Source organism: Oncorhynchus mykiss, chromosome 27 (assembly GCF_057628025.1).
Source record: "Oncorhynchus mykiss isolate SJ-2025 chromosome 27, ASM5762802v1, whole genome shotgun sequence".
In the NCBI taxonomy this organism is placed as follows: domain Eukaryota; kingdom Metazoa; phylum Chordata; class Actinopteri; order Salmoniformes; family Salmonidae; genus Oncorhynchus; species Oncorhynchus mykiss.
The window spans coordinates 41,814,893-41,840,466 of record NC_143048.1 but is presented as its reverse complement, the minus strand read 5'-3'; the positions used below and the strand labels follow the sequence as shown (position 1 = coordinate 41,840,466).

Sequence of the window (25,574 nt, the reverse complement as noted above, 5' to 3'; positions counted from 1 at the left end):
TCTAACAGGGTTACTATGCTCACTCAGTCCAATGAAGGGAGCTGAACTAAATATTGTGGGCAGAAGGCATGAAACTCACTCACTCTTTAGAAAAATGTTTGTCTTAATTAGATAAAGATGAAAAAGATGGTCGCGCTTTATCAGACAACAAGCCATGATCCAATACCTATCAAATTAAATTCATTGGATTAAAGTAGTGTATACTTTGGTTTTAGGATATATAAAAACTGTCTCTACAGGAGAGACCAACCATTAGGTTGACTACAATACTTCAGCAAACATCAAAGCCAGGTTCCCTTCCACTCAAGCAAACAGCATAGTTAAAGAGAGCAGCAGACGGTCTATGGCTGACAGTTATGTTAAAGAGAGCAGCAGATGGTCTATGGCTGACAGTCATGTTAAAGAGAGCAGCAGATGATCTATGGCTGACAGTCATGTTAAAGAGAGCAGCAGACGGTCTATGGCTGACACAGTTATGTTAAAGAGAGCAGCAGATGATCTATGGCTGACAGTCATGTTAAAGAGAGCAGCAGATGATCTATGGCTGACAGTTATGTTAAAGAGAGCAGCAGATGGTCTATGGCTGACAGTCATGTTAAAGAGAGCAGCATATGATCTATGGCTATCACAGTTATGTTAAAGAGAGCAGCAGATGGTCTATGGCTATCACAGTTATGTTAAAGAGAGCAGCAGATGGTCTATGGCTGACAGTCATGTTAAAGAGTGCAGTAGATGGTCTATGACTGACAGTTATGTTAAAGAGAGCAGCAGATGGTCTATGGCTGACACAGTCATGTTAAAGAGAGCAGCAGACGGTCTATGGCTGACAGTCATGTTAAAGAGAGCAGCAGATGGTCTATGGCTGACACAGTTATGTTAAAGAGAGCAGCAGATGGTCTATGGCTGACACAGTCATGTTAAAGAGAGCAGCAGACGGTCTATGGCTGACAGTCATGTTAAAGAGAGCAGCAGACGGTCTATGGCTGACACAGTCATGTTAAAGAGAGCAGCAGATGATCTATGGCAGACACAGTCATGTTAAAGAGAGCAGCAGATGGTCTATGGCTGACAGTCATGTTAAAGAGAGCAGCAGATGATCTATGGCTGACAGTTATGTTAAAGAGAGCAGCAGATGGTCTATGGCTGACACAGTTATGTTAAAGAGAGCAGCAGATGGTCTATGGCTGACAGTCATGTTAAAGAGAGCTGCAGATGGTCTATGGCTGACAGTTATGTTAAAGAGAGCAGCAGATGATCTATGGCTGACAGTTATGTTAAAGAGAGCAGCAGATGGTCTATGGCTGACAGTTATGTTAAAGAGAGCAGCAGATGGTCTATGGCTGACACAGTTATGTTAAAGAGAGCAGCAGATGATCTATGGCTGACACAGTCATGTTAAAGAGAGCAGCAGATGGTCTATGGCTGACACAGTTATGTTAAAGAGAGCAGCAGATGGTCTATGGCTGACAGTTATGTTAAAGAGAGCAGCAGATGGTATATGGCTGACACAGTTATGTTAAAGAGAGCAGCAGATGGTCTATGGCTGACAGTCATGTTAAAGAGAGCAGCAGATGGTCTATGGCTGACACAGTCATGTTAAAGAGAGCAACAGATGGTCTATGGCTGACACAGTTATGTTAAAGAGAGCAGCAGATGGTCTATGGCTGACACAGTCATGTTAAAGAGAGCAGCAGATGGTCTATGGCTGACACAGTCATGTTAAAGAGAGCAGCAGATGATCTCTGGCTGACACAGTCATGTTAAAGAGAGCAGCAGATGGTCTATGGCTGACACAGTCATGTTAAAGAGAGCAGCAGATGATCTCTGGCTGACACAGTCATGTTAAAGAGAGCAGCAGATGGTCTATGGCTGACACTCTATGACGCTCTAATAGCCAGAAAATAATAGATCTGTTTTGATGTGTCCACAGTTTGGGATTAGTAAATACATGAATGTCTAATTGGGGACAGCTGTGTGAATGACCAGAAGAGATTTACCTACAGCTGGGAGGTGAATCCTAATCCTCGTTATCACAGCGCAATTGACCATTACCCTGTGGGCTTTGTGTGTCTGTGTGTGTTGGGAAAGTTGAAGGGGATCTGAACCCATCCATTCTTCCATACCTTTAGCCAACAGGGGGTCGTACTGCCATATTTTCTAAATGACATTGGAGGCAGCTTATGGTAGAGAAATTAAAATTAAATTCTCTGGCAAAAGCTCTGGTAGACATTCCCGCAGTCAGCATGTGAATTGCACACTTCATCAAAACTTGAGACATCTGTGGTATTGTGTTGTGTGACAAAACTGCATATTTTAGAGTGGCCTTTTGTTGTCCCAGCACAAGGTGCAGCTGTGTAATGACCATGCCGTTTAATCAGCTTCTTGATATGCCACTCCTGTTAGGTGGATGGATTATCTTGGCAGAAGAGAAATGTTTGCTAACAGGGATGAAAACACATTTGTGCACAAAATTTGAGAAATAAGATTTTTGTGTATATGGAACATTTCTGGGATCTTTTATTTCAGTTCATAAAACATGGGGCCAACACTTTACATGTTGCGTTTATATTTTTGTTCAGTATTTTAGCTAAACAAAAACGACAGATCATTCTATTAGCTAAACAAAAACGACAGATCATTCTATTAGCTAAACAAAAACGACAGATCATTCTATTAGCTAAACAAAAACGACAGATCATTCTATTAGCTAAACAAAAACGACAGATCATTCTATTAGCTAAACAAAAACGACAGATGATTCTATTTTAGCTAAACAAAAACGACAGATCATTCTATTAGCTAAACAAAAACGACAGATCATTCTATTAGCTAAACAAAAACGACAGATCATTCTATTAGCTAAACAAAAACGACAGATCATTCTATTAGCTAAACAAAAACGACAGATCATTCTATTAGCTAAACAAAAACGACAGATCAGGACCTTTCTAAAACCAAGGGATGGAGATTGATAATCTGTTTAAGAAGAAAAGACTGTTAGGCTGACTAACTAAACAAACACATTAGGCAAACAGCTCTTCAACTGCCATCCTAAATTGATCCTGACCGTATAACCTATGCAAAGCTGGCATTTCATTGAACAAGAGGGAAGGACTCATCTCATCTAGTTAAAACACCACAATCTGTCGATGTCGTTATGAGTATTCCCTTGACATCGGCTAGAGACAGAATTTTGCCCGCCTTCCTTCACCCAGGGTTTGCATGGAACCTGACTCGCTACCGCCTCCTGGTGGAACATGCCTGCCCCACATTTGGCTTTTTATGCATAACCTAAACTACTTACCAATTTAATACTACTTGATATTACTATTACCCCAGCAATTGCTAGTCCAGTACTGATGTTCTAGAAGAGAAAACAGAGATATTACCCAAAGATGTCGGAACGTGTTAGCTACACCTTTAGTCAATTTTAATAACAGATGATCTCCGGTCTCATTCGAACAAACCTTCTACTCCTTCCCCTTCAACGCTTGAATGTGCAGTGTGCATCCCCGTCAGTTCTTGACCGGACAATGGTTAAATTATCGTCAGCGTTCCTGAAAAGCTACATAACTTGTTTTTAGAAGTATGTTCTCCTTTCTCGTCTGTCCCAGCCTCACTCCTGGACACCGGCATGTTGTTAAAATGTCTGAAAGACAACAACAGGCCGTCTGCCCACTCACCAGGTAATGTATGGAAGAAGATCTGGTGTGGCGTTTTCAAGAATGCTTCATTATCTAAACCTACTGCTAAATTGAAAGTTATATACCGCGTATAGAAAATGTTATACATTGCATGAATTAGGTGTGAGATATGTAGAGAAATATTCTTATGACTTCACACACCCACAAAGGATTAATACATGTTTTAACAATGTAAGAGTACAGTATGTTATGAGCAATCAGATAAAACCATTTGAAACCAGAGTGCATATTCATTGTATTACATGAGATATTTATTACTGTAAATATTTTCAATATTACATCTTGGGAATGTTGGTACAAAAGTTACTCAGAACATCTTACAGCATAGCGGACAAATCTCACAGGGTACAGTGCAGAATTCGGGTCAATCACATCGAAATTCTAGTCAATAATTATTTATTTTTTTCTCTAAAATGTTTCTAATTGAAAAGCATTGAATTGGAATTGTAGTGTACTTCCCGAACTGACTGGAAATTAAATGGAATTGATCCCAACCCGGGTAGTCACTCTCGGTAGAGCACGGCACATGCAATACCAGGGTTGTGAGTTTCGATTCCCACGGAGTTGTTCCCACTAGGGATAACTCCCAATACCAAGCAGGTCTTTAACGTCAGCTTTTAGAAATGTGAGTTGGGAATCAAAGATTGATGGGCTGTTGCAAACCACAAATAATTTGTATTCCATGGGAAATTCAGTAGTTGAACATTCTTTTAAAAAACCCTCCACTCATCTTGGAAAATAACTAGAGTGGAGTTAAAACATTTTTTAAAAAGAATGTACAACTGAAATGAAGACAAACCAACATGAAAAAAAAGTGCAAAAAAATAAAAAATATCATCCATTTAAATATGTGGTAAATCAAATCAAGTCAAACATATCCATATGTAAGTGAATGGCTGGTAGAGTTTAGGCAATATTTTAAATTGTTAAAAGTACTGACACAGACATAAAAAGGCGATGTACATACAGCAGCATCACAAGATGTAAAATAAAGAGAAAGTAAAAAAAAAAAAGAAATGTTTAAGGCTAACAAGCGTCTCAGTTACCGTATGAAGGCTTTGCATTGGTGTGGAAACTCAACGTGCTCTTTGTCCCCCCCCCCACACACACACAAAAGGAGAACAACCTGATCTAGGATCATCTCATTATAGCCCAAGCCTGACTTTCACCTTTAGGAGCGGAGCCCCATCTGAATGTGGACAGGTGGTTAGGGGCAGACATTAAAGGAGAAACACAGAATCTGATGTATCAGTGTTCAATGCAAATTATTTTGTTCAGCCTGATGTAGAATAGAGCCCCAAAATAAATAAAAATAACTCTTGAGAATTAACAAACAGAAAAACATTAAAATGTTCTATGATATAAACCAAACAGAACCGATACAGGTGATCTCCAGATCCGGACATGACCGTTTACTGCCTTCTCCCTTTCACACAACCTCTGACCTGTCATTGCTGGTATAGAGAAAATACTGTTGTATTCAAAAAGTTAGAGACATACGCTGAGTATACAAAACATTAAGACAGACTGACCGGGTGAAAGCTTTTGATCCCTTATTGATGTCACCTGTTAAATCCACTTCAATCAGTGTAGATGAAGGAGGAGGAGACGGGTTAAAGAAGGATTTTTAAGCCTGGAGACAATTGAGACATGAATTGTGTTTGTGCCATTCAGAGGGTGAATTGTCAAGAAAAAAATATTTAAGTGCCTTTGAACAGGATATGGTAGTAGGTGCCAGGCACACCAGTGAGTTTCACGCTCAACAGTTTCCCATCAAGAATGGTCTAACACCCAAAGGACATCCAGCCAACTTGACAACTGTGGGAAGCATTGGAGTCAACATGGCAAAAGGACTCAACATTAGGAACGTTTAACATAGTAACTCAATAGGAAGGTGTTCCTAACGTTTTGTACACTCAGTGTATATTAAAACAGTAGTTATAATTTAGGCATTTCTTTCGAAGGGACAATAGATTAACATCAAGAATAGAAATGTGATTTCTGACTCCCATGTTCCACACAGAAACATGATCTATTTATCAACTAGGTCTTGGCTGCACATCTCAAAGTTCATATTTAACCATCCATATATGTGTGGTTTGCTTTTTATGACCATTCGTTGATGAATGCCTTTAAAAAAAAATATCTGACCAACTTTAAAATCAGAGTCTTTGAAGAACAGAGCAAGGCACAAATAAACAGTGAGAAAGTGAAATAGTTTAAGTAGCAGACAATGTGGATTGAGAAGGAGCAGCTATGTCTACTGTAAATATTCCTAGCAAGAAGAATAGTTCCTTCTTTTGTTTCCAATGGGACATAGTTGAAGCGGCACCCACAGAAGCCATGGTGAGGACGTTGCAAGGAGAAATGTAACTCTTGACTCTCCAAGAGAGTATGTGGTTATTGACCGTTATGGTCCATAGTCTTGTGGTGGCCGGACCACAATTACAGTTAACGCATAGACAGACTGCTGAAGGATAATATATACACTGAGCAAAGGATAATATATACACTGAGCAAAGGATAATATATACACTGAGCAAAGGATAATATATACACTGAGCAAAGGATAATATATACACTGAGCAAAGGATAATATATACACTGAGCAAAGGATAATATATACACTGAGCAAAGGATAATATATACACTGAGCAAAGGGTGTGAAGAAGGGGGAGAGGGAAAAAAAAGAGGGATACTGAGAAGAGTCATCAGAGAAGGAGAGAGAGATGGACAGAGAAAGGAGAGAAATAAAGAGAGAGTCGGAGGAAGACAGAAAAACAGAAATGAGAGAGAGAGGAAGTGATGTTCAGGCCAGGGTCAAAGGCTGAGCTGACAGAAGCGTTTATATCAGACTGTAGCTGTCTGGCGATTGGCCTTGCTGGGGTCAGGAGCTGGGTGAACGTTGTCATTGGCCGATCCTGCACCTCCACGCTGCAGGGCTCTGGTCCTGTAGCCTTCTCATCCTGTTCCCTAGCCACACCCACCACGTTAGTCCTATCAACGCACACACCACCGACTCCACATAGTAACCATCCAATGACGTCACACACACACCGCCCTCCTTAACACACAGCTGTAGGAGGGAAGAGAGAGAAAAAGACAGAGATACGGTTAAGAGGAGTGTTTCCACAGAATTCACATCATAGCTATTTAATGTACTATGACAGTACAATGGGAATATTGTCAGGTAATTCTCTCCCACTTACCCCTGTCTCCTCTGGGGAGCCACATTTCTGCCCAGCAGCTCCCTGGCACTCCTTAGAGGTGAGTGGGTCGACCATCCACAATGCCAGGGTGGAGGGCCAGTTTCCCCCCAGGTTGGTGACAGTGTTCAGCAGGGTCATGTAAGTCCCACCAATCACTGGGTCACTCACTTTAGCATGGAAAGCCATACAGGCCACATACATGCTGTACAGCGCCACCTGTGGGTAAGGAGGGGGAAAGGCAGGAGTTTGAGAAAGTGTATGTGTATAGTGTCCCAAGCTGGATCAAGTGGATGTATACTGCAGAATATCACACAGACAGACAAAGAGCTTTGACTACGTACAGACTCAGTGAGCATAACCTTGCCATTGAGAAAGGCTTTCTGAAAGCAGAGCTGGCTCTCAAGAGAAGACCAGTTTCATCGCACACTGTCCACAAAACGAGGTGGAAACTGAGCCTAACCTCCTGCCAAACAAATAAATAAAATGATATATATATATATTTCTCTCTCTCTCTCTCCTCTTTCTATCTCTTTTTTATTTATATATATATAATATATATCATTTTATGTATTTGTTTGGCAGGAGGTTAGGCTCAGTGGGAAGATATATAAATAAAAGAGAGAGAAAGAGGAGAGAGAGAGAGAGAAAGAGGAGAGAGAGAGAGAGAAAGAGGAGAGAGAGAGAGAGAAAGAGGAGAGAGAGAGTGTGTGTAGCTGAATAGGACTATAGTGTAGTAGAGACAACAGAGATGGATAGATAGCGTGAACAGTGTGTACCTGATGCAGTGCGTAGCTGAACAGGACTATAGTGTAGTTGAGAGACAACAGAGATGGATAGATAGTGTGAACAGTATGTAGCTGAACAGGACCATAGTGTAGTAGAGACAACAGAGATGGATAGATAGTGTGAACAGTGTGTAGCTGAACAGGACCATAGTGTAGTAGAGACAACAGAGATAGATAGTGTGAACAGTGTAGCTGAACAGGACCATAGTGTAGTAGAGACAACAGAGATAGATAGTGTGAACAGTGCGTAGCTGAACAGGACCATAGTGTAGTAGAGACAACAGAGATAGATAGTGTGAACAGTGTGTAGCTGAACAGGACCATAGTGTAGTAGAGACAACAGAGATAGATAGTGTGAACAGTGTGTAGCTGAACAGGACCATAGTGTAGTAGAGACAACAGAGATGGATAGATAGTGTGAACAGTGTGTAGCTGAACAGGACCATAGTGTAGTAGAGACAACAGAGATAGATAGTGTGAACAGTGTGTAGCTGAACAGGACCATAGTGTAGTAGAGACAACAGAGATGGATAGATAGTGTGAACAGTGTGTAGCTGAACAGGACCATAGTGTAGTAGAGACAACAGAGATGGATAGATAGTGTGAACAGTGTGTAGCTGAACAGGACCATAGTGTAGTAGAGACAACAGAGATGGATAGATAGTGTGAACAGTATGTAGCTGAACAGGACCATAGTGTAGTAGAGACAACAGAGATAGATAGTGTGAACAGTGTGTAGCTGAACAGGACCATAGTGTAGTAGAGACAACAGAGATGGATAGATAGTGTGAACAGTGTGTAGCTGAACAGGACCATAGTGTAGTAGAGACAACAGAGATGGATAGATAGTGTGAACAGTGTTACCTGATGCAGTGCGTAGCTGAACAGGACCATAGTGTAGTAGAGACAACAGAGATAGATAGTGTGAAGTGTGTAGCTGAACAGGACCATAGTGTAGTAGAGACAACAGAGATGGATAGATAGTGTGAACAGTGTGTAGCTGAACAGGACCATAGTGTAGTAGAGACAACAGAGATAGATAGTGTGAACAGTGTGTAGCTGAACAGGACCATAGTGTAGTAGAGACAACAGAGATGGATAGATAGTGTGAACAGTGTGTAGCTGAACAGGACCATAGTGTAGTAGAGACAACAGAGATAGATAGTGTGAACAGTGCGTAGCTGAACAGGACCATAGTGTAGTAGAGACAACAGAGATGGATAGATAGTGTGAACAGTGTTACCTGATGCAGTGCGTAGCTGAACAGGACCATAGTGTAGTAGAGACAACAGAGATAGATAGTGTGAAGTGTGTAGCTGAACAGGACCATAGTGTAGTAGAGACAACAGAGATGGATAGATAGTGTGAACAGTGTGTAGCTGAACAGGACCATAGTGTAGTAGAGACAACAGAGATAGATAGATAGTGTGAACAGTGTGTAGCTGAACAGGACCATAGTGTAGTAGAGACAACAGAGATAGATAGTGTGAACAGTGTGTAGCTGAACAGGACCATAGTGTAGTAGAGACAACAGAGATAGATAGATAGTGTGAACAGTGTGTAGCTGAACAGGACCATAGTGTAGTAGAGACAACAGAGATAGATAGATAGTGTGAACAGTGTGTAGCTGAACAGGACCATAGTGTAGTAGAGACAACAGAGATGGATAGATAGTGTGAACAGTGTGTAGCTGAACAGGACCATAGTGTAGTAGAGACAACAGAGATGGATAGATAGTGTGAACAGTGTTACCTGATGCAGTGCGTAGCTGAACAGGACCATAGTGTAGTAGAGACAACAGAGATAGATAGTGTGAAGTGTGTAGCTGAACAGGACCATAGTGTAGTAGAGACAACAGAGATAGATAGTGTGAACAGTGTGTAGCTGAACAGGACCATAGTGTAGTAGAGACAACAGAGATGGATAGATAGTGTGAACAGTATGTAGCTGAACAGGACCATAGTGTAGTAGAGACAACAGAGATGGATAGATAGTGTGAACAGTGTGTAGCTGAACAGGACCATAGTGTAGTAGAGACAACAGAGATGGATAGATAGTGTGAACAGTGTTACCTGATGCAGTGCGTAGCTGAACAGGACTATAGTGTAGTAGTAGAGAGGGAATCCCCCTTCCTGCTTTAAACTGGGAGTCCACCACACCAACACAGCATACCCCAGACCTATCAACAACCTACACAGGAAAACACAAATGTACAGGGTGTGTGAGAGACAGACAGAGACAGAGACAGAGAGACAGAGACAGAGACAGAGAGAGAGAGAGAGAGAGAGAGAATACCTGAAGGGAAAGGCCTTGTAGAAAACGTCTAGTGGTCGTGGTCCCGCGGTGTATTTACTGATGATGAGAGGTAGTAGTACCTGCAGTGGAACCATGGGGACTGCCAGTAATGCCAGCTGCTCTTTAGGAACACCTGCCTCTACCAGTTTCAGACCGGTCACGGCGTCTGCTGCAGAGAAACCCATCTGGAGACAGACAGAGACAGACTGCTGAGTCCCACAGGTACCTTTACAGTGACTGGGTTAGATACTGCAGGTCAATTAGGCTTGTTGTCCAGGCAGGTTGTTTACAGTGTAGGCACCTCAGAAATAAGAGACAGGCTAAACAGGGTGACCACATTCTGGCCTGCTTAACCTGACTTATAGACATGTCAGGTAAGTTACAGCCCCAGTAAACTGTACTGGGTGATAAGTATAGATAAGCTGTACTGGGTGACATGTCAGGTAAGGTGCAGTAAGCTGTACTGGGTGACATGTCAGGTAAGGTGCAGTAAGCTGTACTGGGTGACATGTCAGGTAAGGTGCAGTAAGCTGTACTGGGTGACATGTCAGGTAAGGTGCAGTAAGCTGTACTGGGTGACATGTCAGGTAAGGTGCAGTAAGCTGTACTGGGTGACATGTCAGGTAAGGTGCAGTAAGCTGTACTGGGTGACATGTCAGGTAAGGTGCAGTAACCTGTACTGGGTGACATGTCAGGTAAGGTGCAGTAAGTTGTACTGGGTGACATGTCAGGTAAGGTGCAGTAAGCTGTACTGGGTGATAAGTATAGATAAGCTGTACTGGGTGACATGTCAGGTAAGGTGCATTAAGCTGTACTGGGTGACATGTCAGGTAAGGTGCAGTAAGCTGTACTGGGTGATAAGTATAGATAAGCTGTACTGGGTGACATGTCAGGTAAGGTGCAGTAAGCTGTACTGGGTGACATGTCAGGTAAGGTGCAGTAAGCTGTACTGGGTGACATGTCAGGTAAGGTGCAGTAAGTTGTACTGGGTGACATGTCAGGTAAGGTGTGGTAAGCTGTACTGGGTGACATGTCAGGTAAGGTGCAGTAAGCTGTACTGGGTGACATGTCAGGTAAGGTGTGGTAAGCTGTACTGGGTGACATGTCAGGTAAGGTGCGGTAAGCTGTACTGGGTGACATGTCAGGTAAGGTGCAGTAAGCTGTACTGGGTGACATGTCAGGTAAGGTGCAGTAAGCTGTACTGGGTGACATGTCAGGTAAGGTGCAGTAAGCTGTACTGGGTGACATGTCAGATAAGGTGCAGCTGTATCGTAGGTACCTTAGCAGTGAGCTGTACTGGGTGACATGTCAGGTAAGGTGCAGTAAGCTGTACTGGGTGACATGTCAGATAAGGTGCAGCTGTATCGTAGGTACCTTAGCAGTGAGCTGTACTGGGTGACATGTCAGGTAAGGTGCAGCTGTATCGTAGGTACCTTAGCAGTAAGCTGTACTGGGTGATATGTATAGACATGTCAGGTAAGGTGCAGTAAGCTGTACTGGGTGACATGTCAGGTAAGGTGCAGTAAGCTGTACTGGGTGACATGTCAGGTAAGGTGCAGTAAGCTGTACTGGGTGATATGTCAGGTAAGGTGCAGCTGTATCGTAGGTACCTTAGCAGTAAGCTGTACTGGGTGATATGTCAGGTAAGGTGCAGCTGTATCGTAGGTACCTTAGCAGTGAGCTGTACTGGGTGACATGTCAGCTGTATTGTAGGTACCTTAGCAGTAAGCTGTACTGGGTGACATGTCAGGTAAGGTGCAGTAAGCTGTACTGGGTGACATGTCAGGTAAGGTGCAGCTGTATCGTAGGTACCTTAGCAGTAAGCTGTACTGGGTGACATGTCAGGTAAGGTGCAGTAAGCTGTACTGGGTGACATGTCAGGTAAGGTGCAGCTGTATCGTAGGTACCTTAGCAGTAAGCTGTACTGGGTGATATGTATAGACTGTCAGATACCTTAGCAGTGAGCTGTACTGGGTGATATGTATAGACTGTCGGATACCTTAGCAGTGAGCTGTACTGGGTGACATGTCAGATAAGGTGCAGCTGTATCGTAGGTACCTTAGCAGTAAGCTGTACTGGGTGACATGTCAGGTAAGGTGCAGTAAGCTGTGCTGGGTGACATGTCAGGTAAGGTGCAGTAAGCTGTACTGGGTGACATGTCAGGTAAGGTGCAGTGAGCTGTACTGGGTGACATGTCAGGTAAGGTGCAGCTGTATCGTAGGTACCTTAGCAGTAAGCTGTACTGGGTGACATGTCAGGTAAGGTGCAGTAAGCTGTACTGGGTGATATGTCAGGTAAGGTGCAGCTGTATCGTAGGTACCTTAGCAGTAAGCTGTACTGGGTGATATGTATAGACATGTCAGGTAAGGTGCAGCTGTATCGTAGGTACCTTAGCAGTAAGCTGTACTGGGTGATATGTATAGACATGTCAGGTAAGGTGCAGCTGTATCGTAGGTACCTTAGCAGTGAGCTGTACTGGGTGACATGTCAGGTAAGGTGCAGCTGTATCGTAGGTACCTTAGCAGTGAGCTGTACTGGGTGACATGTCAGGTAAGGTGCAGTAAGCTGTACTGGGTGACATGTCAGGTAAGGTGCAGCTGTATCGTAGGTACCTTAGCAGTGAGCTGTACTGGGTGACATGTCAGGTAAGGTGCAGCTGTATCATAGGTACCTTAGCAGTGAGCTGTACTGGGTGACATGTCAGGTAAGGTGCAGTAAGCTGTACTGGGTGACATGTCAGGTAAGGTGCAGCTGTATCGTAGGTACCTTAGCAGTGAGCTGTACTGGGTGACATGTCAGGTAAGGTGCAGCTGTATCGTAGGTACCTTAGCAGTAAGCTGTACTGGGTGACATGTCAGGTAAGGTGCAGTAAGCTGTACTGGGTGACATGTCAGGTAAGGTGCAGCTGTATCGTAGGTACCTTAGCAGTGAGCTGTACTGGGTGACATGTCAGGTAAGGTGCAGTAAGCTGTACTGGGTGACATGTCAGGTAAGGTGCAGCTGTATCGTAGGTACCTTAGCAGTGAGCTGTACTGGGTGACATGTCAGGTAAGGTGCAGCTGTATCGTAGGTACCTTAGCAGTGAGCTGTACTGGGTGACATGTCAGGTAAGGTGCAGTAAGCTGTACTGGGTGACATGTCAGGTAAGGTGCAGCTGTATCGTAGGTACCTTAGCAGTGAGCTGTACTGGGTGACATGTCAGGTAAGGTGCAGCTGTATCGTAGGTACCTTAGCAGTAAGCTGTACTGGGTGACATGTCAGGTAAGGTGCAGTAAGCTGTACTGGGTGACATGTCAGGTAAGGTGCAGCTGTATCGTAGGTACCTTAGCAGTGAGCTGTACTGGGTGACATGTCAGGTAAGGTGCAGCTGTATCGTAGGTACCTTAGCAGTGAGCTGTACTGGGTGACATGTCAGGTAAGGTGCAGCTGTATCGTAGGTACCTTAGCAGTAAGCTGTACTGGGTGACATGTCAGGTAAGGTGCAGTAAGCTGTACTGGGTGACATGTCAGGTAAGGTGCAGCTGTATCGTAGGTACCTTAGCAGTGAGCTGTACTGGGTGATATGTATAGACTGTCGGATACCTTAGCAGTGAGCTGTACTGGGTGATATGTATAGACTGTCAGGTACCTTAGCAGTGAGCAGCAGGCTACAGAAAGTGAACACGGCAGGCATCTTGATGATGGAGAGCAGCAGTTTGTATGTTTCCATGACGCTCTGCGTCTCCTCCCGGACCTTCTTCCTCCCGTGCTGTCCCCTGGCGTTCTCCTTCTTCATAATGGCCACCAGCGTGGTCGATACCAGGAACACCACGCCCCAGAAAAACAGGAAGTCTGCGCCAAGGGAGCCAATCACAGACAACGACAATGTTACAGAGCGGTTACAACACCCATCTTCTATAGCATGTCTGTTGACTGGCAAAACCATACAGAAAATCATCAGCCAAAAGTTCACTCCAAAACCAGAGTTTATTTTCTCTCACTTCAGCTCAAAAATCACCAATATCTGTGCATTGATCAAATATCCCCAGATAATAAAAGTTGCTTGGCCTCAAAATGGCCAGTGTATCGATGTTCTAAAATGCAAGGAAATGCACATGGCTGCTACGCGTTATACGTAACTATGCTTATCAAGAGATTACAAGGAAACAAAAAATGTCCTACAATTCTGATACCATCGTCTTTAGCGCCTATTGTTTACTCAGGGCAAGATGATCGAATGGAAAACCTGGCCAACGGACATTCCCTCTTCAGCAAGGAAGGGTTCATAAAGCTCTGCATGTCTGTAATTGTTTTTAATACCAGTCGACCGTAGCAAGATTAAACTAAATATCTGGATTAACGTTATTCCTCCTGCTTCACAGATGACATTGATCTCAGCCTTCTCATCTTTGTCTCCCCCTCCCTCATTCTGTACCTGACAGTGTCACGATGCCAGTCTCTTTAGGCTCTGCTCTCAGGTATTTGTTGCAGAAGTCAGCTGACTCCAGAGCCAGGAAGAGCACGTTGCCTAGGAAGTAGCCAGCAGTCTGTCCCACAGAGTTACAGGTGGAGGCGTAGCCCACGTTCTCCCTAGACAGCATAGTCAGAGCCCAGCCATCCACTGCTATGTCCTGGGATCAGGGATGGGAATATAACAGAGTTACAGGTGGAGGCGTAGCCCACGTTCTCCCTAGACAGCATAGTCAGAGCCCAGCCATCCACTGCTATGTCCTGGGATCAGGGATGGGAATATAACAGAGTTACAGGTGGAGGCGTAGCCCACGTTCTCCCTAGACAGCATAGTCAGAGCCCAGCCATCCACTGCTATGTCCTGGGATCAGGGATGGGAATATAACAGAGTTACAGGTGGAGGCGTAGCCCACGTTCTCCCTAGACAGCATAGTCAGAGCCCAGCCATCCACTGCTATGTCCTGGGATCAGGGATGGGAATATAACAGAGTTATGTATCACAATAACTTGGAGTGTGTGAGTGTGAGTGTGTGTGAGTTACCTGGGTGGCTGCCAGAAAGGCCAGCATGAAGAACACCGCCGTCAGGGTTATCACATCAGGACCCTGCCCCTCATCACTTTTCAGCAGCGTGTCCACGGTAACCGACAGGTACAGCATGAAGAGACCCAGCAGGTACTGGGTGGGCACCAGCCACGACTTCCTGAGAAGGAGAGATGAGGCTTTGACACATTTGATTGCAGCAGTCAACCCATCAGACACAATATAAAACAACGTAAACATATCAGTCTTATAAATCAGTGTCTTACCGGCGTCCGAACCAGGTCAGGTAGAGCGCGTCAACCAGAGGGGCCCACAGCAGCTTGAGACTGAAGGGCCAGAAGACAAAGCTGAAGAAGGCCTGGTCCTTGTAGCTGACGTTCTTACTCTGCAGGATGAGCGGGATGCTCCCGGCCAGGCCCAGAGGGATACCCTGGAGGACATAAAGGAAGAGCAGCAGAGATACGTTCCCCAGCTCCCCTCTGATCCCAGGCTGCACACTGGGTTGTCCGTTGTTCTCCGTGTCGGATCCTCGAAGCAACGCTTCCCCCTCCTCCTCCAGGTCAGGGGTGGTGTTGCGAACCCTATTTCCGTCACTCATGTCCCCCTGGGGGACAGCAGGCTTCCTCTGCCGCCCGTTCTTATGTGTGACTGAGTCAGATAGCTCCATTGTGGAGCCGCGGGCATCAAACCAGCTGTGCCCTCTGGAAACCTGGAGAGGAAGGATGCAGGCAGGGGTTAGTCATTTTCTATTAGGAAAAATATCTGCTTTGTTCTATCCCTCAGTTTGTGTTTTTAGATGGGTTACGTCTTGGCCAAGGGTACTCAACTCTTACTCTACGAGGTCAGGAACCTGCTGGTTTTCTGCTCAACCTGATAATGAATTGCTCACATTTGGTGTCCCAGGTCTAAATCAGTCCCTGATTTGAGGGGAACAATTAAAATGCAGTGGCACTGGCTTTAAGGTCCCGAGTTGAGTTTGAGGGCTCTAGGTCTCAATATTCATTGCCAACACTTGTCTGAGGTTGGTTTCCTTTGTCAAAGCAATGTACAACTACAAACAAGTGAATTCCTTGTCTGGATGAGACCCTAATTAGCATATCCAGCTAGTACAGCAATGCTCAGCTTCTGCCTAAACAAGGTTGCAAACTAGAAGTCTTAATCCAGACCAATTGGAGAGAGGAGGTTGCCAGCTAGAAGCCTTAATCTACACCAATTGGAGAGAGAAAGTTGCTAGTTAGAAATCTTAATCCAGACCAATTGGAGAGAGAAGGTTGCTAGTTAGAAGTCTTAATCCAGACCAATTGGAGAGAGAAGGTTGCTAGTTAGAAGTCTTAATCCAGACCAATTGGAGAGAGAGAGAAGGTTGCTAGTTAGAAGTCTTAATCCAGACCAATTGGAGAGAGAGAGAAGGTTGCTAGTTAGAAGTCTTAATCCAGACCAATTGGAGAGAGAGAAGGTTGCTAGTTAGAAGTCTTAATCCAGACCAATTGGAGAGAGAGAGAAGGTTGCTAGTTAGAAGTCTTAATCCAGACCAATTGGAGAGAGGAGGTTGCTAGTTAGAAGTCTTAATCCATGGGCAAGAGAAGGTTGCTAGTTAGAAGTCTTAATCCATGGGCAAGAGAAGGTTGCTAGTTAGAAGTCTTAATCCATGGGCAAGAGAAGGTTGCTAGTTAGAAGTCTTAATCCATGGGCAAGAGAAGGTTGCTAGTTATACATCTTAATCCATGGGCAAGAGAAGGTTGCTAGTTAGAAGTCTTAATCCATGGGCAAGAGGAGGTTGCTAGTTAGAAATCTTAATCCAGACCAATTGGAGAGAGAAGGTTGCTAGTTAGAAGTCTTAATCCATGGGAGAGAGAAGGCATACATGATAGAATAATCATCGTTCTCCCGCTGACGAAGCCCAAGCAGGCTCATGATGTGGGTGGGAACCAAAACAACGTAGCGCCATGACACATTGAAAATATTTCCTGGAATTTCTTTTATAGCTAATACACACAACAAAAAGGCCATGTGAATTCAATAAATATTGGTTAAAATGGTCATTGAAGATCAAACAGTAGACAATGAATGAGAGATAACAAGATAGTTGGCAAGCTAAGCATGTTATCATAACGTTATAAAAAAATATTTGACGTTACCTTGTGTTGTCATGCGACCTTGTGTTGACTGTTGTCATGCGACACCACATGCCAAACCATACAATGAATGATTAATGAATGAATGTGTCGACTATCATTAAAAAAATGGATTGTAGTTGATTCGACTGCGAACGTTGCCTTGAACTATGTATGAATTGCATTTAATACGGTCAAAAACACAGACATAGCTACCTATTTGGCCTTCACCTGGTTACATCGGTAGATCGTTTTTTCAGAGGGCGAGGAAGTGTAGCTACGTGCGTAACGTCGACATGTGTCCGTGTGCTTCAGCTGACGTGTCAAAATGATGTTAATAAAAGTTCCGCTTAGATCTGCGTACATATTCTTATGCCTTTCGTGTGGTTCAGTATTGCCTTTTGTCGCTCAGCTAAATAATGAGCCAAACGCTGTTAGGGGAATAACCTATGTGTAAATGTAACAATCTGCTACTGTATATTTTTGTTTTTTCTGTGATCGTTTTGTTTGTCTTGTGTAGTCTCTTAATCATTTTACCTAAACTGTATGTGTAAACATGTATACGCAGGGCCCAGCTGTAAAAGAGACATTGGTCCCAGTCTGTGTTCCTTGTTGAAATAAAGGTAGAATAACGTTTAAAGGCGAATTGACTATGGAAGCCAGAACAGCCAAATACTCCCATCTAAACATGAATAGATTATCATTTGTGTTATGGTTCAGGAAACATATATCCCTGTACTTTCATATCACATCAAAATCATTTCACAAATGCAAAATACACACTTACTGTGCACTGTTTTAACCGGTTTTAGTGAAAATAGTTTGTGGCGTCTGACTTCCGTTTACACACAAGTGTTATGAGACGCAGGTAGTCCCCAAAAATGCTAAACTCCCGTTGTTGTAATGATGAGAGGTTAGCATGTCTTGGTGATATGATATTGGTGCATCTGTAACTTTCTCACCCATCATTATTCACAATTAATTCAGGACTATCCATAATCATGGTAGCTGTGTTTAGAAACATATTATATCCTTATTTAAAATAAAAGTCACTACAAAATTACACAATACATTATTTACCATTAATTTCTTTTGGGCACAAAATAATCTAAAACAAAACCAAAAAAAAACACAGAAAATGTCTCCAAAGAATGTGTAGTCACAAGCTTGATGTATGCCCACCTATAATTTAGCCCAAACAACTACCTCTTTCCCTACTGTATTTAATTTATTTATTTATTTTGCTCCTTTGCACCCCCATTATTTTTATTTCTACTTTGCACATTCTCCCATTGCAAATCTACCATTCCAGTGATTTACTTGCTATATTGTATCTACTTTGCCACCATGGCCTTTTTGCCTTTACCTCCCTTATCTCACCTCATTTGCTCACATCGTATATAGACTTGTTTATACTGTATTATTGACTGTATGTTTGTTTTACTCCATGTGTAACTCTGTGTCGTTGTATGTGTCGAACTGCTTTGCTTTATCTTGGCCAGGTCGCAATTGTAAATGAGAACTTGTTCTCAACTTGCCTACCTGGTTAAATAAAGGTGAAATAAATAAAATTCAAAATAAATTAAAAAAAATGCATTGCGTGCTATGAATATGGGACTAAATACCTAGCATACCTAGGATTTTAATATTTCAATAAGTTTGTCCCAATACTTTTTGCTCCCATAAAATGTGGGACTACTTCCAAAAAGTGCTGTAATTTCTAAATGGTTCACCCGGTGTGGATGAATATACCCTCAAATTAAAGCTGACAGTCTGCACTTTAACCTCATATATTTGGAGATTAGTGCTAAAAGAAGAAAAAATGCTTCCCTGTCCCAATAATTAAGGAGGGCACTTGTATATATTGAATCTAATAGCTAGTCTCTTTTAACTTTTGTGTTACATATTATATCTAAGAGTTATAGATTATAGTTGTAGATTGTGACTAATAATTAGAGGGCCGTGGATTTAAGTAAAATAACAGAAAAATAAAATAAATAAAAAAAAGTGATAACACTCTGGATCCTACGTTTATGCCTGTTACTTAATGTGATACAATCAAATGTTATCTGTCACATGCACCGAATACAACAGGTGTAGTAGACCTAACCATGAAATGATGAATACAACAGGTGTAGTAGACCTAACCATGAAATGATGAATACAACAGGTGTAGTAGACCTAACCATGAAATGATGAATACAACAGGTGTAGTAGACCTAACCATGAAATGATGAATACAACAGGTGTAGTAGACCTTACAGTGAAATGATGAATACAACAGGTGTAGTAGACCTTACAGTGAAATGCTGAATACAACAGGTGTAGTAGACCTTACAGTGAAATGCTGAATACAACAGGTGTAGTAGACCTTACAGTGAAATGATGAATACAACAGGTGTAGTAGACCTTACAGTGAAATGATGAATACAACAGGTGTAGTAGACCTTACAGTGAAATGATGAATACAACAGGTGTAGTAGACCTTACAGTGAAATGCTGAATACAACAGGTGTAGTAGACCTTACAGTGAAATGCTGAATACAACAGGTGTAGTAGACCTTACAGTGAAATGCTGAATACAACAGGTGTAGTAGACCTTACAGTGAAATGCTGAATACAACAGGTGTAGTAGACCTAACAGTGAAATGATGAATACAACAGGTGTAGTAGACCTAACAGTGAAATGCTGAATACAACAGGCGTAGTAGACCTCACAGTGAAATGATGAATACAACAGGTGTAGTAGACCTAACCATGAAATGATGAATACAACAGGTGTAGTAGACCTAACCATGAAATGATGAATACAGCAGGTGTAGTAGACCTAACAGTGAAATGATGAATACAACAGGTGTAGTAGACCTTACAGTGAAATGCTGAATACAACAGGTGTAGTAGACCTTACAGTGAAATGCTGAATACAACAGGTGTAGTAGACCTAACCATGAAATGATGAATACAACAGGTGTAGTAGACCTAACAGTGAAATGATGAATACAACAGGTGTAGTAGACCTAACAGTGAAATGATGAATACAACAGGTGTAGTAGACCTAACAGTGAAATGATGAATACAACAGGTGTAGTAGACCTAACAGTGAAATGATGAATACAACAGGTGTAGTAGACCTAACAGTGAAATGATGAATACAACAGGTGTAGTAGACCTAACCATGAAATGATGAATACAAGCCCTTAACCAACAATGCAGTTAAAATAACAATAATGTGGGTACCAGTGCCGAGTCAATGTGCGAAGGTACAGGTTAGTTGAGGTAATTTGTACATGTAGGTAGGGGTAAACTGACTATGCATAGATAATAAACAGGGGGGGTCAATGCAAATAATCCAGGTGGCCATTTGATTAATTGTTCAGCAGTCTTATGGCTTGGGGGTAGAAGCTGTTAAGGAGCCTTTTGGACCTAAATTTGGTGCTCCGGTACCGCTTGCCGTGCGGTAGCAGAGAGAACAGTCTATGACTTGGGTGACAATGTTTTGGGCCTTCCTCTGACACTGCCTATCATATAAGTCCTGGATGGCAGGAAGCTTGGCCCCAGTGACGTACTGGGCCGTTCGCACTACCCTCTGTAGTGCCTTACGGTCAGATTCCGAACAGTTGCCATACCAGGCAGTGATGCAACCGGTCAGGATGTTCTCGATGGTGCAGCTGTAGAAATTGTTGAGGATCTGGGGACCCATGTAAAATATTTTCAGTCTCTAATAAACCTGCCATTGTCTTTTGAGCCCATGTCCTGTGAGACACATGGTAATATCTCACCAAGGATTTCATCACATCTCCATGTCCCATTGATCTCACATTATAAGTTACTAGTAGGCACACTGAAAGGATAAAAATGATGTACTTCCACACACAATAATGTACAGAAGTAGATTATTATTTAAAAAATACATTGGAAAATGTACTTACTTGTTTACTCAGCTGGTTTGCGGTAATAGTCATTGGCCTACTGCTTGACATTTCCACTAAAATGAATCTTGACACTGTTTTCCCCAATTTTCTTAGAAATGTTACATTTAAGATAAGTCTTGTTTTTCTAAGGGGGAACAGCACTTTTCAAAATTGACTGACGTTCATCCTCTAGTGGTCATTTGGTACAAATACAGTTTCAAGAGAAACCTGACATCCATTGACACTGGGATCATTTAACCCCCAGATAGGTTTTCTCCCTGTCTCTCTCGTACTGTGATAATTAACCAAGTAAAATATTATCCACAGAAGTATTTTTGGCCCGTTTACCATTGTACATTTATGCATCACTTTCTCATAGAGAGGGAAGGATTGTGGGACAGGGCAGTGTCGGTAAAGGAATAGAATGAGAGATTGTGTAAGGCTGCTGAAGAGCTTTTCCTTTATCCCGGTGCTGATTTCTCTCACAATATGGAGCCTATATCCTTTGGTACATTAATAGCAAATTCCTCAGAACAAACCTCTGCCCTCCACTGATAGTTTGAAAACAGTTTTATTTCATACAGGCTGCAGTTTAATTAATGCAGGACATTTTCTAAATCTGATATCATTTGTCAGTTCGTGAATGGATCTGTTACTTGTATTTTCATGCTAAGAGTGAGTGTCAAGGTGAGGTGTTCAGATGGGAGGCACCCTATGTTTTCTTAAACAGACCTTTGAGGGGTAACTGTTAGTCCTGTGGCCCATATCACTCTGCTCCTACCAACTCACCCGACCTAAAACAAGAGCTATGTTGTGAGGGGCCCCTCTTCATAGTAATATAAGTAAATACCACATAAAGCATCCATTGTGTCAACCAGGGTGAGTCTCCATTCTGTGTCTAAGATAATGAATGACCACACGCTCCTATATGCCACAGCTATGAGAACCATGTGAAACTGCTTAATGTCATGTGACCAGACCAGGCAGACAGGCAAACTAGGATAAAGCATGTGACACTGCGTTAGCTAACCCCATACACAAGAAGTCACTGTTTCAGATAGAAAGGGGGATGAAGGTTTGGGGTGGATTGCTAGGCCTCAAACTTGAATTGACAGTCCACTATATCAAATCAAATCAAAGATTATTTGTCACGTGTGCCGAATACAACAGCCAAATAAGTGAAATGCTTACTTACAGGCCCTAAACAACAGTGCAATCTTTAAGTAAAACATAGGTATTAGGTGAACAATAGATAAGTAAAGAAATAAAAAAAAAACAGCAGTAAAAAGACAGTGAATAATAACAGTAGTGAGGCTATATACAGTAGTGAGGCTATATACAGTAGAGAGGCTATATACAGTAGAGAGGCTATATACAGTAGTGAGGCTATATACAGTAGAGGCTATATACAGTAGTGAGGCTATATACAGTAGTGAGGCTATATACAGTAGAGGCTATATACAGTAGTGAGGCTATATACAGTAGAGAGGCTATATACAGTAGAGAGGCTATATACAGTAGAGAGTCTATATACAGTAGTGAGGCTATATACAGTAGAGAGTCTATATACAGTAGAGAGGCTATATACAGTAGTGAGGCTATATACAGTAGAGAGTCTATATACAGTAGTGAGGCTATATACAGTAGAGAGGCTATATACAGTAGAGAGGCTATATACAGTAGTGAGGCTATATACAGTAGAGAGTCTATATACAGTAGTGAGGCTATATACAGTAGAGAGGCTATATACATTAGTGAGGCTATATACAGTAGTGAGGCTATATACAGTAGAGAGGCTATATACAGTAGTGAGGCTATATACATAAGTGAGGCTATATACAGTAGCGAGGCTATATACAGTAGTGAGGCTATATACAGTAGCGAGGCTATATACATTAGTGAGGCTATATACAGTAGAGAGGCTATATACAGTAGTGAGGCTATATACAGTAGAGGCTATATACAGTAGTGAGGCTTTATACAGTAGTGAGGCTATATACAGTAGAGGCTATATACAGTAGTGAGGCTTTATACAGTAGTGAGGCTATATACAGTAGAGAGGCTATATACAGTAGAGAGGCTATATACAGTAGTGAGGCTATATACAGTAACTACATAATAATAACCATTTTATTTATCTTATAATTTCCCCCGTCTTGGCCTGATCTAGTGCTACTCATTTCTACAGTATTTTTCTGACAATTTGCCATTTAGAACGGATCATTTCTCCCCTCATTTCACTCTCTCAGCATTTGATACATGGGGAGAGATGCTGTTAGAGAAACCTCCCTGATAACTGCAACCATCCAACCACGAGTCAAATGATATATCCAGCGGCTTTCTTTATTATTTTACAAATTTGATTCATCATTAAAATAATGCTAATAATCCCACATGAACAAACCAGCATGTTCCGTACGAAACTGAAAGGGTGAAACAGGACCCTGCAGCACAACAGTTGCATCCTTTTGTTCCAGTAGTGGCACTCTGTCTCGTTGCTGTGAGATTCCTCTCCTCTGCCCTCCTCAGGTGTAACTTAACTGAGCGTACACAACACAGAGCTTGAACAAAGGTTCAGGGTTTTGTCAATGTCAGGGTTTTGTTTGTTGACTTTTTCTTCTGCCTTCAACACAATCCAGCCTTACATTCTGGTACAGAGACTCATTCGGGACTTCTCCTTAGATGGAGGGCTGGTTTTGTGACAGCGGATCAAGGTGGGTCCCCACGTGTGGGACATACGCTCCACCAACACAGGCTCTCCTCGGGGATGTGTTTTAGTCCCCACTCTTGTACACTAATAGTTGTACTAGTTCCCATCCTGACAAACACCTTAACTTTGCAGAAGACACTGCCCTCATCAGGCTGTTGCATGATGATGAGGAACATCATGGCCCGGTCCTAAATGACTTTGTAGAGTGGTGTGATGAATCACACTTGCTCATCAGTACCAACAAGACCAAAGAGATGTGCATTGACTTCAGGAAGTGTACAACACCTACCTCTGCAACATCTATCAAAGGTCAGCACATAGAGATTGTAGAGGAATACAAATACCTGGGTGTCCTATTGGACAATAAGCTTCAGTGGAGTAAATGTACAGACCTGATCTACAAAAAAGAGCCAACAGAGACTGTACTTTCTGAACAAGCTGGGATCTTTTAATGTTAATTGTATTATACTGACTCTGTTTTACAAATCTTTCATTGAGAGTATTTTAACTTTTTGTATTATATGTTGGTTTGGCAATGCCACTGTCAGCCAGAGAAATATGCTGAGAGGGATTATCACCACAGCAAGCAAGGTACTTGTAGTCAAACAGACAGGCCTGGATGAGATCTTTAAGGTCACAAGGCTCACAAAATAATTTTAGACCAAGTCCCCACCCCCAGTACCCAGACGTTGAACTACTCCCCTCTGGGCACAGGTATGGGGCAGCCATAGCAGGAAAAACACAACTAGACAATAATTTGTGCCAGGTGTGATATCCCTCCTAAATAGCTCGGGCTGATGTTCCTATCGACCCAGTAAGGCCAGCAGGCTAGTCTCTTTTTATTGGTATGTAAACTATTATGAAAGTTGTATTGTCGGGGTTGTTTTGAATTTAAACACCACTTTAAAGGTATACCTGGCACTGCAACAACATTTCCCCATGGGGACAATAAATTCAGTAAAGTTCACACGTTCATTTTCCATCTACCCCAACAGCAGAGAATTTAACAGTCCCTTTCAGAACGTCAGAAGACTCCTCTTCATATGTGTCTATTACGTGCAGTGTACCACACACAGTGAATGTACAAACACTCTGTTCCTCTAGTCGAAGCTGAACCCATGATCCAGACATACCGTTGTCTGGATTTCCCCTCATAGCTCCTGTTACACTTCACAGACAGAGGGATCCAAAATTATCCCCAGATACGTCTTTCCCCATGGAATGGTGTTTAGTCCGCTAGCAATTACATACTATTTACATTATTCACGTGATATAGATAATTAGACATAGGGCGAATTATTCCCCTTGTAAACTGCAGCAGCTTTTCCATAATATAACTTTTCCACTGAATTATCCAGGAGTAACTCCTCCCTAGAAGCCCTTATTCCCACGCAGACAGTCACTAGTTCTCCCTACTCTTCAAGAGGGGAGGGGACAGCGACAGTCTTTGAGCGAAGTGGTCGGACAGTGCACGGTCATAGAAAGCCATCCAGCCAGTGAGTATTGTAGCTACGGAAGCGCTAGTTAGCACACATTTTCGTCAGCGCAACAACTCAGCGAGCAACCACTAGTCTCTCTCTCTCTGTTGCGTGCTATCTGGAAGACCGAGGAGGAGAGTTCATTCTGCTACACTCATCCATGGCTCTGTGCAACGGAGATACCAAGGTCAGTCCAACAACGGCCTATGTGCCGCGAAGGAAGCAACATATCCCGTTTCTCGTTCAATGTGTATCGGCTGTCTGTCGGTGGTTGTCGGCTGCGGGACATGGGCGCTGGGAGTCCCCGGTTAGCTACGGCCTATGTCGTGTTTTCAGCAAACTTGCGGCGTGCGTGCACCCCCGTCGGAGATGCCTGTC

General features: G+C 42.7%; 2 protein-coding genes across 7 annotated transcripts in view; one reads left to right on the top strand and one right to left on the bottom strand.

Moving 5' to 3' along the window:
• Positions 1-3,933: 3,933 nt before the first annotated feature.
• On the bottom strand, positions 3,934-17,427 carry LOC110508037 (acetyl-coenzyme A transporter 1). Of its 4 annotated transcripts, none has more exons than XM_036965108.2 (10): positions 17,314-17,408; positions 17,122-17,149; positions 15,250-15,692; positions 14,984-15,143; positions 14,408-14,603; positions 13,622-13,824; positions 9,994-10,178; positions 9,771-9,888; positions 6,914-7,129; positions 3,934-6,780 (listed from the first exon to the last, which is right to left on the bottom strand). In XM_036965108.2, exons 3-10 carry the CDS (start codon positions 15,648-15,650, stop codon positions 6,613-6,615), a joined length of 1,647 nt encoding a protein of 548 aa, XP_036821003.1. In that variant the 5' UTR covers positions 15,651-15,692; positions 17,122-17,149; positions 17,314-17,408; the 3' UTR covers positions 3,934-6,612. The 4 variants fall into 4 exon arrangements, with proteins under 4 accessions (XP_036821003.1, XP_036821006.1, XP_036821005.1 ...); XM_036965111.2 differs by having other exon boundaries at positions 17,329-17,397; XM_036965110.2 differs by lacking the exon at positions 17,122-17,149 and having other exon boundaries at positions 17,314-17,427.
• Positions 17,428-24,830: 7,403 nt separating this feature from the next.
• Positions 24,831-25,574, top strand: part of LOC110508038 (GMP synthase [glutamine-hydrolyzing]) — a 30,346-nt gene continuing 29,602 nt past the window's right edge. For 2 of the 3 annotated variants that reach the window (XM_036964881.2, XM_090224000.1), the window contains exon 1: positions 24,831-25,383. In XM_036964881.2, the coding sequence (XP_036820776.1) occupies positions 25,357-25,383 (27 nt within the window). In that variant the 5' untranslated portion in view covers positions 24,831-25,356. The remainder of the gene's footprint in view (positions 25,384-25,574) is intronic. The other variant, XM_090224001.1, reaches the window with a different exon arrangement.